Source organism: Anabas testudineus, chromosome 2 (genome assembly GCF_900324465.2).
Source record: "Anabas testudineus chromosome 2, fAnaTes1.2, whole genome shotgun sequence".
Lineage (NCBI taxonomy): Eukaryota > Metazoa > Chordata > Actinopteri > Anabantiformes > Anabantidae > Anabas > Anabas testudineus.
The window spans coordinates 2,105,632-2,119,027 of record NC_046611.1 but is presented as its reverse complement, the minus strand read 5'-3'; the positions used below and the strand labels follow the sequence as shown (position 1 = coordinate 2,119,027).

The following is a 13,396-nucleotide window of genomic DNA, read 5'->3' as shown; positions in this document are numbered from 1 at the left end:
ATCTGAAGATTACTGTCATACAGCTATAAGAATTCACTTTGAACTCAAACTGACTGTTGTCTTTTGGTATCATCTTTTATTGGTGGTGAACTGCTCTGATCCAGATCTCTGGAGTTTGATAAATACTGACCTGCCTAAGTGCGTCACCCCACCTCAGGAGGTCCTGTGGGGAGGCGTTGAGTGACAAGGCCAGGTATTTTCTGCCAGCAGGACTTAGGTTGCACAGTTGGAAACCTCCTGAATAATGAACAGTGTGCAGGGATGGAAAGAGAAAGCAGCACACACCAGGAAGACCACACGAAGAGTATTTATGATGAAGTGATGAACTCCTGCACAATAGGTCACATGCTGCAGGTTAAATTCATGCTTAAGATCATATTTTTTCATAGATCTTACATGCAGTACATATTCAATTGAAGTTGCTCTTAATTTGATTTCAGAATGATACAAAACAGTAGCAGAGAACTTTAAATGTCAACCCACCTTTACAGTGCGTCATACATTCGTCTGCGCTATGTGGACGCTGTCTGCACAGATATACATCACATAACAACAAGACAAAACAGGAAAACTCCTCTCCACGCAGGAAACGTTTACTTTCAACAGGAACTGAGATCGATTTAAACCTGCAAACACGGAAACATAGGCCCATAGCCTAGTTAGCAACAGAGGAATTTGTAGAAAGGTGCTGAAGCCCCTTGTTGTCATTCCTTCAGCTTTCTGAGCAGGTGATGTTGTAGCTTTCTTCTTCCAGATAGTCACATTTTAAAATAAATAGCTTTTGATTTTGGACTGTTGGACAGACATATCAAGGTGTTTGGAGATGTGATTGTTGTTTTTTTATGTTTTATGAACCAACTTATTTATAAAAAAGTATTCAACTGATAAAATGGATTTTTGGTTAAAACCTGTCGTGTAGCATTTACAACAGAAGTTCCTGCACAGCAGCAAGTCAGTGTTGTGGACAGTATGTTCTCAGATTATAAAAGAACTAAAGAGAAGAACTGAATCTCACATACGTCTGTTTCCTGTTTTCTTTAACTCTGTCACTGCCTCTCTGGACTTATGCTCCTGGATTTACTTGATATGGAATGATTTTAATCTTGTGAGAAAGTTGTGAACAAAGCTTGATGGTTCTGAGGGAACGTTGCTCCCACTGTTGTTCCCAGTTCATTCATTCAGAAATTAACAGGCTTTAACAGGAATGTAAATCATCGAATGTCACAGGTTAAAGCTCACCTTTGAGAAATGTCTATGTTCCTGTTTATTATGATAAAGGTTAGTTAAAGGTTTGTTAAATATGCCTCTGTTTCTCATGAACACGTGAATCGATATCATCACGTCAAGTTGCAGTAAACTTGAGCTGCATGTGGGAATGTGAGTTGCTCTCCCTCGCTTCCTAGTTTGTTCCCAGGTTAGTGATGCAACACTTGGCGATCCTGAGCGACTTACCTCTCTCTGTTCATTTTGTGAATTTGCATCCGGAAGATCAGCTGTCAGACCCCATCAGACTTCAAGCTCTCTTTGAGGCGCTGCCAGGTGAAAAACTAGTGACCAGGCATCTAAAGGAGGGTACACAATTAGTCACTGTGTTCAATTTAGTCATCAGGATTAACATTGTTAGTCCCTTTCATATGAACAGTTATTATACTACTGCAACAAAGCTCTAAAAGTTAGGGAGAAAAATTAATAACAACCACTGTTGACTAATCATGCTTAGTGCTACTCAGCCAGGAAAACACTTGTACACGTGTAATGTTATCTGTTGCTCCTAACATCACTTAAACACATTGTATTGTGTGTTTTCACATTTTTAAAATATTTAATCTTTTTAGAATTATTAATTTAAAATTGTTTTTTTTTTTAAGTTTATTTTTGACAACACTGTGTAAAGATGTTCAGAGAGACGACAGGTTGGTCTCTTGAGGCCATTTGTTGCTTTCAGTGGTGTCGTTTACATTAAAGCCCCTGAGAGCCACTGACTTTCAGATTGAGTGATGGGGCTTTGGACAATACTCCAAGTATACAGTTAAATCAGTATCAGACAATTCAAGGACGGGAAGTAAAGGAACAGCCTCTGGGATGATAAATGTCAATGTCCATGACTATTTTTGTTTAAAGGCTTTAATCCAGCTCACCCTCTCCTCCCTTTGCCCTCATGTCTGTTTTTTGGCTCTCCTATGATTCAAAAATGAAGATGAATGAAATAAAAGTGAAAGAAAATGAAAAATTATCCAGTGATGTAGCGCTGCCCTCTTGTGGAAGGAGACGATTCCTTTGAGCTTCCATGGTCCTTGAAAATATTCATCACTACTGACGGTAGTGACAGTGATTTTAGATGAAATGAGAATTGAAGCTGTCCTCACCTTGACCTTGAATATACAGTTAGATTTGATAAATGTACAAATGCTCAGAAGTCAGATGGACTTGAGATGACCTACTTACAGCGGGTAACTACTGCACGTGGAGGCTTGTTGTCTTCATAGGAGAGACACTGTTTGCATTCAGAGCTGCTCTGCTGCTGTTGGTCATGAAAGTGTATTTAAAAGTCAAATGAAGCAGACTGGCAGACACTCTGTCCCTTCTATCATCTGTCTCTGCATAGATCTGAATCGTGTTTTGCTAGTTCAGAAAGGTCTCCTGTTGTATTTATTGATGCCTGTTTCTCTTCCAAAGTACCAAGAAAATAGTGGCGACAACAGGGACACAGCTGTGCAGGTGTGTGAATACGGTACAAAATTGGTAGATAGCTTAATACTGACTTCATTCGTTTTAAAGCTAAAATAAAACAAAATAACTCAAAGTAGCTGTAATGATGAATAATGAAGTGTAAGAATATGTCCTGTGTTGTACAGGGAGAGAGTTTAGTGAGGACTTTACCGACAGTTTGTTCACAGGCTCTGACAGAAAGAATAAAATCACAAATACAAGAAGACAGAATGTGTTTCCTCTGTAGGATGTCCAGGCTCTTACAGATAATGTAGGATACGCAGCTCAGGCATGTGGAGCTGCTCCATCACATTGAAAAAGAGCCAGTTGAGGTAGTCTCACATCAACAGGGTAGAACCACAGTCCTGGCAAGATGACTGTATATACAGTAACTCATCTGGTTTAGAAACGACTTGGGATTCCCCAAGAGGAGCTGAAATATGTTTCTCTTAGCGCAGATGTGTCCATTTTTGGATAAAATATCACAGTGAAATATGAAGCTTGTTGTTTTTCAGTGAAAAATCATTTTCCTATCATTTTCTCAATTTTAAATATTCTGCAGATTTTCTTAAAATCAAATATATTATTAGTGGTTAGAAACATATTGGGATATGAAAGTATGGAGAGTTTTCTAAAGCTGAGCAATAAACCTGTGTTTATCGAAGCCTTCAGGTTCTAAAGAGTGAAAATCTATGTCTGGTCATGTTCATAATCTAATTAATATTGACACCTAATTAAGTTCTCCAACATAAAAAAAGACAATGACCATTAATACAAAAAGAAGAAACAAATAGAGACATACATTTAAATGTTGGATTTTTTAAAAGTTAAACATTAAAACAATACATTTTTTAAAGGCTGAGATGGAACAAACTCAATTCAACTGAAAGTGAAACCTCTGTGTGAGTGTTCTTCTATTCTATTTTTGATTTCTTGCCACTCTGAGTTATGTTTCGTCACGTTTCGTGTTGAGCAGCAGCGACCTTGTTGTGATAAAGCGCCTCCAGCTGCTGCATGCTGAGGGAGGAACTGACATTAACACTGACAGACGACCGGCTTCCTCTGGAGAGGCGTCTCTCCATCCCTTCCTCCCTCCTCCCACTTTCCTGAGTCATCATGACACTGAAGCTGTCCCTCATCTCTAACTCCACCCACCAACTCCACCTCCATGCTGAGCTCTGGGGTTCGCTCCCTGACCGACCCCTCCCTCCTCCTCCCATTGGTGCACTCCGCTCTCCCATCCTGCTCCTTCTCCTGATTTCCAACATCACCTCTCTCCATCCCCTCCCTTCCACTTCCTCCATCCTGGTCCTGGCTGCGAGCGTGTTCGCTGAAGTGAAGTAGAGGACGAAGACAGAGAGAAGGAGCTCATTAAAGCACATGCTTCCTGACAAGGGAGAGGGGAGGATAGCGGCTCTCGTCTGAGCTGGGTGAAAACATGTGATGAGCACAGAACACCGAAGGACCACCTGACTGTCTTACTGTCTGTCTGCCGGCATGCTGAGGAAACTGGTCTGCAGGAAGATCTGCTCCTGTAAGCTGCTGCTGCTTCCTTTGGCTGCAGGGAGGGACTGAAAGGAGCCTGAAGTAGAGAGAAATAGTGGAGGTTGTAATCAATGATGAATAGTCAGGCGACAGTGGGGGGAGGTGGTGGCTGATGTGACGACGTGTTTAAATGGAGCAGAAATGCATCTGCCGTGTCTCAGACGTAAACACTGTAGGATGATTTCCTGGCCTGCTCTCAGCTGAATTGTTGTGTGGACAATACACAGGACGTGATGCAGGGTTTCAGTCTGTCTCTGAGCAGAGTTAAGGTCAGGAAGCTGCAGAAATAGGACAGTTGTCTGCTGTGGAGTGGAATTCAATCAATGCCTTTTTTGCATGTTTTTGACAAAATAACTTTTTTTGGTGTGTGGAAACCGAGGTTGTCAAGGATAAATTTGCTTGAACCACTGAAACCTTTAAAAGTCCAATTTAAAAATCCCCTTAAATTGTTCAGCTATTTTTCTTTTCCTTTCTGATGCTTGCTCACAGATAGTTTGTTGACCTGTTAAGCTTGCAACATCACCTCGTCCAAATTGTGACTCAGGAGCCGTTCCTACCATCAGTACTAGGAGTTTGTTCAGAGGGCAGATAAATGAGGTGGAGGTCTTGCTCATCTTTGTCGTGTTACAGCTTGATGTACTGAACTTCTGCATTTAGCCGGTTCACAGATCGTGTGGATTTATGGTCTCCTTTTCTGTGTTTACACACTAAAACAGATCTGCTCATTTAAGTTTTTATTTACACTAAGAAAGTTCATTGTTGTTGTCAACCTCCTTACTTCTAGTCTAAAATGTCTAAATCTCTTAAGTATTAGTTAAGGAAAATATTTTATTACTTAACTTTCTTCTGTAGAGCTGCACCAGCAGATCAATACCATGCTAATGTCTGAATGGAAAGATTGAAGCTGGCAGCTGGTTAGCTTTGTTTAGCACAAAGATTAGAAACTAACCTGGTTATAAATATGGTAAAACCCTCTTACCAGCACCTGTGAATCTAGCTACGTGTAATATTTAATTTATGTGATATGTACAAAAACACATTTACAAGAACAAGAGCTTTTTCTTTAGCGTACTGCAACAAACCATCACAACTAACTGCCTCACCCTAACCCTTCTCTTTGTGAGGACCGGCTAAAATGTCCTCATGCTGGTCCTCACCATGATAGCCATACAGACACACACTAACACGCAGTCTCCTTGTGTTGATATTGTATGCTGGTGTTTCACTGCACTTTGATCCAGCATGGAGGAAAAACTGCAACCTGATGGCACATGACTGAAGTGTTGGCTAAGTGCCCTGCTGATCTGTGTGTGTGTCTGTTTGTGTGTGTGTGTGTGTGTGTGAACTTTAAATAATGAAAGAGGATTGATTGGTAGCTTGGCAGATTCCTGTGCTAAGGGGGATTCATGTGGTGCTCTGTCGTCCACCACAGGAGACATTTCCAGACAGCTGTGCCTCTGAGTTGGGTGTTATTGTTGTGAGGTTGGTTACAGTTAAAATTCAGACTTTTTTCCCACAGTATCTAGTATTCAGCAGATTATTCAGTATCAGCAGGGATTTTACTTTGTTAAACAACAAGCTGCAGCTTTCCACCACCAATATCAGTGTCAGCTGTATCTTAAGCATAATAAATCTTAAGACTTTTCAATATATATTATAAAATTACCTATAAAACTAACAACTATCATTATTCATTAATCAGCTAATTGCTTACTGCATAAAACATCAGAACATCAGGTCCTGAAAGCAGCAAATTATTGGTGCTTTTAGTTTGATCAGTTAGTTAAATTCATAACTGTTGATGATTCATTTTGTGACCAATCAATAATAGTCTCAGCATTGATTAAGTGATAGCAGATTGCACAACTTTATTTTATTGACTATATCATGATTGAGAACATGTACATGCACATGCGACTTGCATACAACGTATGAGTATGAGTTTCGTTTTTCTAGTCTTGCTCTTGTGCGATTCTTTCTCCTGTGGTCACTCTGTGCTTCTTGCTAGGAACACAGGAGTAATTGTCCAGTTTATTATCACGCCATTGTGTCTCTGACCTTCGCTCACCTCGCCATCGTTGGCTAGTTATGTTGGTGATGTAGGAATGTGAGTTATGTCCTCTGGACCGGTGTCAGCTGACCACCAGCTAAAAGTTAAGATGCAGAAATGTCCGAGCCCGCCTGTCTGCTCTGCATTGCTAAGATTCTCGGTGGTGGCGTTTTGTCTGTGAAGACTGGTTGTTTAGTGACATGACCGCTCTGTCTTTTGTGCTCCTCTGCTTCCATTAGACAAAAACTTTGAGGACGATGACTCAGTGGACGGTGGCCGTTCGGCGTCTTCGTCCAAAGGAGGTTCACTGTCTGCAAGAAAGACGGTGAGCATGGGTTCGTTTCGACGCCCCGGCTCCGCCTCCAGCACCAAATCTGCAGGTCAGAGTCTGAAGTATCACTGACATCATCAGCTTCATGTGTGTCTACTGCTTTCCAGTGATTGACTGGCTGCTTGTATCACACTGTAAAACATGGCAGTGAAATCCTTGCATGACTGTTGGGTGTTGGGTGATTAAACTGTTACCCTGTTGTTGTCTGTAGGGAGGGATGGGTCTGGTGCTGGAGCTGTGGATGAGGAGGACTTCATCCAGGCTTTCGAAGATGTTTCCACAGTGCAGGTTTGTTTTGTTTTTTACAGATTTTTAACATGTACAGTATGTCATTACTTATATGGACCTGGTCTGCTCCCGACTAATTAACTAATCACATACATACAAGCGATCACAAGTTGGGTCTCCAATGTTTAAATACTTCCCTTGAAGTTGTTCCTTGCACCCTTGCTCTGCTCCTTCATTCCTTTCCTTCTCTCCACCAGATCTACTCTAACAGGGAGGTGGAGGAGGCCATGACGAAGATTCGAGACGTGCTGTCAGATGATAAGAAGGACTGGGAGCTCCGAGTGGCAGCTGTAGGACATCTGACATAACTCTCATCTTAGTCAAAAATATTTTAAATGATATTTTAATTGTTGTGTTGTTTCTCCAGCTCAAGAAGGTGCGTTCGCTGATCCTGGCTGGTGCAGCGGAGTTTGATGGGTTTCTGCAGCAGTTGCGGCTCATGGAGGCAGCGTTCAAGCTGTCTGCCAAAGACCTTCGCTCTCAGGTGGTGAGAGAGGCCTGCATCACTCTGGGGTAGGACCTTAATGCCCACACTTGTTTGTGTGGAACAGTGTCTCATAACATCTCCTGCAACCCAGTAGGAGAATAAAGGATGTCATTTCCAAATATCAGCTAATGTTAATATGCTTTTATTCCATGCTGCAAAAAAAGTTTGACAAATACCACATCTTCTATTTCTTTTTTTGTAATAAAATATTTTTGTCATGCATGGAATTGGCACTGCCTTCTGTTTTGCCTGAAATCCAGTACAGACATGAGTTTCAGTTTGTGTTCTGTGTTTCATAATGAGCAGGAATATTACCACTACACTTGTTTTTCATGTCTGTTGTCTGCTCTGCTCTGCCATCATCAGCCACCTGTCGTCAGTGCTCGGCAGTCGGTTCGACCACGCAGCAGAGGCCATCATGCCGACCCTCCTCAACCTGGTCCCCAACAGTGCCAAAGTCATGGCCACCTCCGGCGTGGCCACCATCCGCCTCATCCTCAGAGTACGTGGCAGGTTTTCTGTGTTTAAAATAGAAAGACTCATTTTCTTCTCACTATATGTTCATGTAGTTATGGTGATGGTATTTGATAATGACATTTAAACGTTCATGCTGCCATGAACTGGGAATTAAATTCTCACAAGGCAGCATTTAATGTTAGCTTGGCTTTATAACAGCAGAGACAAATCTGATTTAATCCTGTAAATCACATTTCATGTCAGAAATAAAACATTCAGTTGTCCGACTGAAGACAGAAGAAAGGACGGGATCTCTGACATGTTATGTGTATCTGAAGAAAGAGATGAGACAGTTTTACTCTGGTTCACACCGTCTCATCTGTTTTGCAGCACACACACTACCCACGTCTCATCCCCATCATCACCAGCAACTGTACCTCCAAATCTGTGGCTGTCAGAAGGTGCGCAACAATATTTTATTTCATTTTGTTGTCATGTCTCTCCTTTATATTTAATTAATTAATTAGTTAATTATACTTCTTTTATTAGTTTATATGTTTTTATTTGATATTTGTTTTTATGTAATGTATATAAATATGTTATTTTTATCTATTTTCAGTCTGTATTTATTTTCTTATTTATTAATTTTTTCTTTATTAATACATATTTAAATAAATGAACACTATATTTAATATGCTCATACATTATAATTTTTTTCTTCTTTTATTTTATATATATTTTATAAACATGCATGTTTTTTATTTCTTGGTGCTTCACTTGAGTTTCAGTTGGTTTAAAGTCTTATCCCCTATTATTATTTAATTTTTCCCCTTTATGGAAAAGTTTTAAAATCAAATGAAATGCAGGAGAGTCTGGATGTTTTGTTTGTTTGTTTCAGTTTTTGTTCTCTCCTGCAGGCGCTGCTTTGAGTTCCTGGACTTGCTGCTGCAGGAGTGGCAGACAAGCTCTCTGGAGAGGTGAGAAAAAATGAATCTGTAGGTCAAAGCTGTGAAAACACAAAAAGAGAGAATTTTAGAGCCAGTCAGACCTGAAGGTGTAGAGTAAATATAAAGTGACGGTGCTACCAGGGGCTTGTGAATGGTTTAAAGTGCTACACGCTACCTTGTCATGAAATTTGACACTGGCTGGGTCAGGGGCTATCGCAGCAGTTTCCATGGTGATGCCAGGGGACCTCTGTCTGCCTCCAAAAGGCTCATTGTGTTTCTGCCTCACTGCTTCCTGCCACCACCAGGGAGAAACCCGAGCTGACCCCCCAGTACCATGGGAGCTCTCTGGTTCTCATCGATCAGTCAGTCCATGTGTGCGAGATGCTGAGTCTCTATATGACCCAGTTACAAACTAGGCTCACTTTTATTTAAAAAGACTCATCAGCCAGTGAGAAATTACTAAGAAGGAGTAAATAATAAAAGAATAAAAGTCGAAGTCTGGGCATTGAGGCTAACCTTACTGATTAAAGTTTGCATCAAACATTAGATTTTAAATGTCTGAAAAACCTCTAATAATCAATCAGTAGTTTTTAAAGCAGTCTCCACAGCTGATCCACAGCATCATGAAGTTCTTCAAACAGCTTCCTCATGTGACTCATCCAGCAGAAATCATCCCAAAATATTGATTAATGGAAATTTGAAAGCTCAGTGTTTATCTAATGGATACAGACTGCAGGGCAGCTGGCAAGTTGAAAGGTCATCGTGTTTCCCTGTTTCTGACTGTCACTGAACAGTCTGTGAGAGCAGGTTGTATAAGACTTGGACATAATGCTGCCTTGTGGCTGACTCGAGGCATCAGTGTTTTTCTCTCATGCAACAATATTTAGAGCTCTACAACTGTAACTACTCCAGTACAAACACTACGTCAGTATTTCTGAACAAAGCATTATGTGTAGGCAGTTTCATGTGTATTTTTATACACCTGAAATGTGTTGTCACCATTATCACACACACCACAGTGACATCAACATTTGCAGCTAAGAGCAATGTGTCTCCCCCCCCCCCCCCCATAGACATGGAACAGTTTTGATGGAAACAATAAAGAAGGGGATCCATGATGCAGACGCTGAGGCTCGCTCCGTGGCCAGAAAGTAAGTCTCACTCTAGTTTCACTGAAGAACTGGTGCATTACGCAGGAAGAATTGTTAAAAATTATATAAATATCTTTACAAACGTACAGTAAATTTACGGTTTGCTGTTGCAGGTGTTACTGGAGTTTCCACGGCCACTTCAGTCGGGAGGCAGAGCAACTGTTCCAGGGCCTGGAGTCGTCCTATCAGAAAGCTCTACAGGCTCACCTGAGGAGTGGAGACAGTCTGATGTCTCTGCCGGCCTCTGATCGCTCCTCATCCTCCTCTCAGGAGAGTTTAAAGTAAGACAATTTAAACTCCAAAAGTGTCTTACATAAGACACTTCCTCCTCTTCGTCCTCTTTGATGGATCATTTATTGATTAACTGGAGAAGGGTTTTATTCCAAAGCACGTCAGTCATCAGCAGTACAGTTCTGCATCTGGATTAAAGGCTTGATTTAGCTCAAATGTCCTTGAGCCACCTAGAGCTGTGTTGATGGTGTCATGCAATGTGACTGTAAAGGAATGAAGGCGTTGAAATGACACTGCATCAATGCTGCTTTGATTTTAACCATATTAATACTAAATTATTGCTTTACACCTTTAAAATCACTCATAAGTTAGCATTAAAATTAGCTGTAAATGCTCCTAGGTTTGGTTTGGCGAAGGCGAATCAAGTCTGCAGTGACAATGCACAGACGGCTGATAAGCAAACTATTTAAATTACAGTAGTGGAGGAATATGCTGCCCAAACCTAACTCTAACCCAAAAATACTGTGCAGTCATTTCTTTTTGATGTTTTTATTTCTGTTTTAATGATTTCTTAGCATGTATCATCCATATATGTATATATCAGGTTTTTGCAGGTTAGTTGTTTTCTTTTGTTTTTTTGCTTACTCCATAATTTTCTCTTTGACTTTTTGTCTCCTCAGTCGCCCGCTGTCTGTAAAAAGCACCACTGGAAGCAGCACAAGATGTAAGGACACTTTGTTTCACTTTCATATTCATTTACAACAAGATTTTTGTGGATCAATCTTGTCCTGGAGAAAAGTCCTGGTTATGTTTTACTTGGATTTACTTGAGCGTTTTAAATAAACTCGTGTGTGTGTTATTATAGTTTAAGAAGCTTAGCTGTTAAACAGTCACTGTGCTTGTTGCAGCAAAAGCCGCTCACACCTCCAGGACGCCTGCTGCAGCCTCCACTCCAGGCTCCCTCCAGCGTTCTCGTAGCGATGTGGATGTCAACGCCGCTGCCACTGCCACAGCACGCACGCGGATGCCCGCCGTGTCCTCTGCTGTGCCGTCGTCGACTTCACCTTTCAGCTCGGCCTCAGCGCTTCCCCCTGGATCCTACGCTTCACTGGGTAAGATGAGCAGCTGGTCAATGCAAATGCATGTGGAGAAGATATGTTGTGGTTTAAAACTATGCTGTTCACTGTAAAATATTTTCTGTGTAAAACAGGATGGATGATGTCAAAACTCTACTAATATTATAGATCTGTTAGATGAAAGGTAAAAGTATCAAACATGGACAGAAACAAATAAAAAAATGTTCTTTAATATTCATTTAGCTGAAACACCTTTTACACACTCATTATATTTGTGTGGTATTCTTATGGTATTATCGATTTTCATCAAGTAATAAAACATTGTGAGACATGTTGATCTAATCAGATGACACGTCTTCATCAAACACATCTCAGTCCTAACACTTAAACCCTGTTGTGTCTCTCCTGGACTCACCCACCTGTCAGACGGCTCGTGGTCTGGTAATGTAGACGGTAAGGCTCTGTGTGTATGTGAACAGGGGAATGAGGGTCTTCCATGCCCCGTCGGTGTGTTTTTTCCCCTCATCAGTACTGGTCATCTGTGATGGAACTGTCAGTGCATGGACTGTCTATGCATGGTGTCCTGTAACTTCTCTCCTACACTGAAACAAACATCTATGTGTAAATAGTGGTGGGTGAGCTGGTTGTTTGAGTCCCACCTTAGATGTCTGGGGAATAAAGTATGAAATGCAGAATTGGAGACTCGGGTGGATCTGAAATGTTTTTTCTCCCGCTTCAGAGGTTTGTTTTAATAATAACATCTCCCTTTAGGTCGGTGCTGACTTTTGCTCTTTGTGCAGGAATACCTATTTTCTCAGTGTCAGCAGTTCAGCTTTTATGTGTTGGGTCAAAGTTCCCAAATTGTTACACAAAACAACAAATCATTGTTTCTTGCTCTGTGATTTATCTCACTGTTGTACAGCTTGAAATCCCCACAGTTTATCTTCTAGTGTTTCCCCAGTGTGTTGAATGCCAGTCGCAAAAGTGGCTAAAAACATCTCACACAATCGTCCCCTCTCATGACTTAACCTCTAAATGATTATTATTACCGTTAGTTGTAATTACAACAGCTGTATTTCTATAAATATATAATGTTCACCATTTCGATGTGGTGATGCCTCCAAATATTACTACTGCTACCACTACAACAAGAGGTGTGAATTTAGGGCTGTAACAGCTTCTCACTGATTCACTCACACATCAGACACTAGTGTTGGGTTACACTGTTGTTCTTGATGATGTTATTTTCCTGTAGTGTTGAATCTACACTGGTGCATGTGTATGGAAAGCCAATAGGGCCAAAAATGTGTCGTTTGCACATTGTGGTTGACCTGATATATCTTTCTGTGTCTATGTCATGGTCTCTTTTATCCAACTACAACTGAATATTTCACACTCATCTAGTCTGTTTGGTGAATAATAATTAGTAAATAAGGATTAAATGCTTTTGAACACAAACATGCTCACAAATAGTTTTTAGGGACAAGTGAATGTGTACAGTGTGAAGTAATCTTGTCCTCTTTCAATATGAATTTCATGTTTTATGTAATTTTGAGTTAGAGATTAGAGATTTTTACTTTACTTTTACACTTAAAAGACTTTCTCTGTGTCCCATGTTTCTGAAGGCTGGAAAAAAGAGGACAACGCAACACTTTTGTTTTTGTGAATTAGTCTGGGGATTGAGTGACTTGTGTCATTCCTCTTTCTTCCATCTCTCACTATTTTTACTGGCTTCATATCCTCTGTCACGTTTCCCTTATAGCCTCAACTTTTCATCCTGGTTCTGCATGACAGGAATGTTGAAAGTATCTACTTCAAAACCAGCTGCAGTCTTCATGCTCGTGTTTTTTGCCTTTGACAGATATGTCTTTGCTCCTTTTTTTAACTCTGCTTTTGTCTTTTTCTCTCCACATCTCTCGCCCTCTGCATGTCCAGGTCGAGTACGAACCCGCAGGACGAGTTCAGGAAACAGTCCGTCTGTGACAGACAGCCGCGGTCGGAGCCGAGGAAAAGTTGTCTCGCAGTCTCAACGTGGGAAATCTTTTTAGTGTTTTGTGTATTTTTTAAAACAATTTACAAAAAAGAAGAAATTAAAATGAGAATAATCTTTACAAAGAATTTCTTC

The 13,396-nt window shown here is 40.7% G+C and overlaps 1 protein-coding gene across 18 annotated transcripts in view; it reads left to right on the top strand.

Annotated features, from left to right (window-relative positions):
* LOC113163220 (CLIP-associating protein 1-B-like) overlaps nt 1–13,396 on the top strand; it is a 39,280-nt gene that overhangs the window by 10,384 nt on the left and 15,500 nt on the right. For all 18 annotated transcript variants that reach the window (XM_026361629.2, XM_026361628.2, XM_033326327.1 and 15 more), the window contains 12 exons: nt 6,544–6,684; nt 6,847–6,923; nt 7,121–7,213; nt 7,291–7,436; nt 7,777–7,912; nt 8,257–8,327; nt 8,784–8,843; nt 9,887–9,964; nt 10,078–10,245; nt 10,876–10,919; nt 11,104–11,307; nt 13,207–13,302. In XM_026361629.2, the coding sequence (XP_026217414.1) occupies nt 6,544–6,684; nt 6,847–6,923; nt 7,121–7,213; nt 7,291–7,436; nt 7,777–7,912; nt 8,257–8,327; nt 8,784–8,843; nt 9,887–9,964; nt 10,078–10,245; nt 10,876–10,919; nt 11,104–11,307; nt 13,207–13,302 (1,314 nt within the window). The remainder of the gene's footprint in view (nt 1–6,543; nt 6,685–6,846; nt 6,924–7,120; nt 7,214–7,290; nt 7,437–7,776; nt 7,913–8,256; nt 8,328–8,783; nt 8,844–9,886; nt 9,965–10,077; nt 10,246–10,875; nt 10,920–11,103; nt 11,308–13,206; nt 13,303–13,396) is intronic.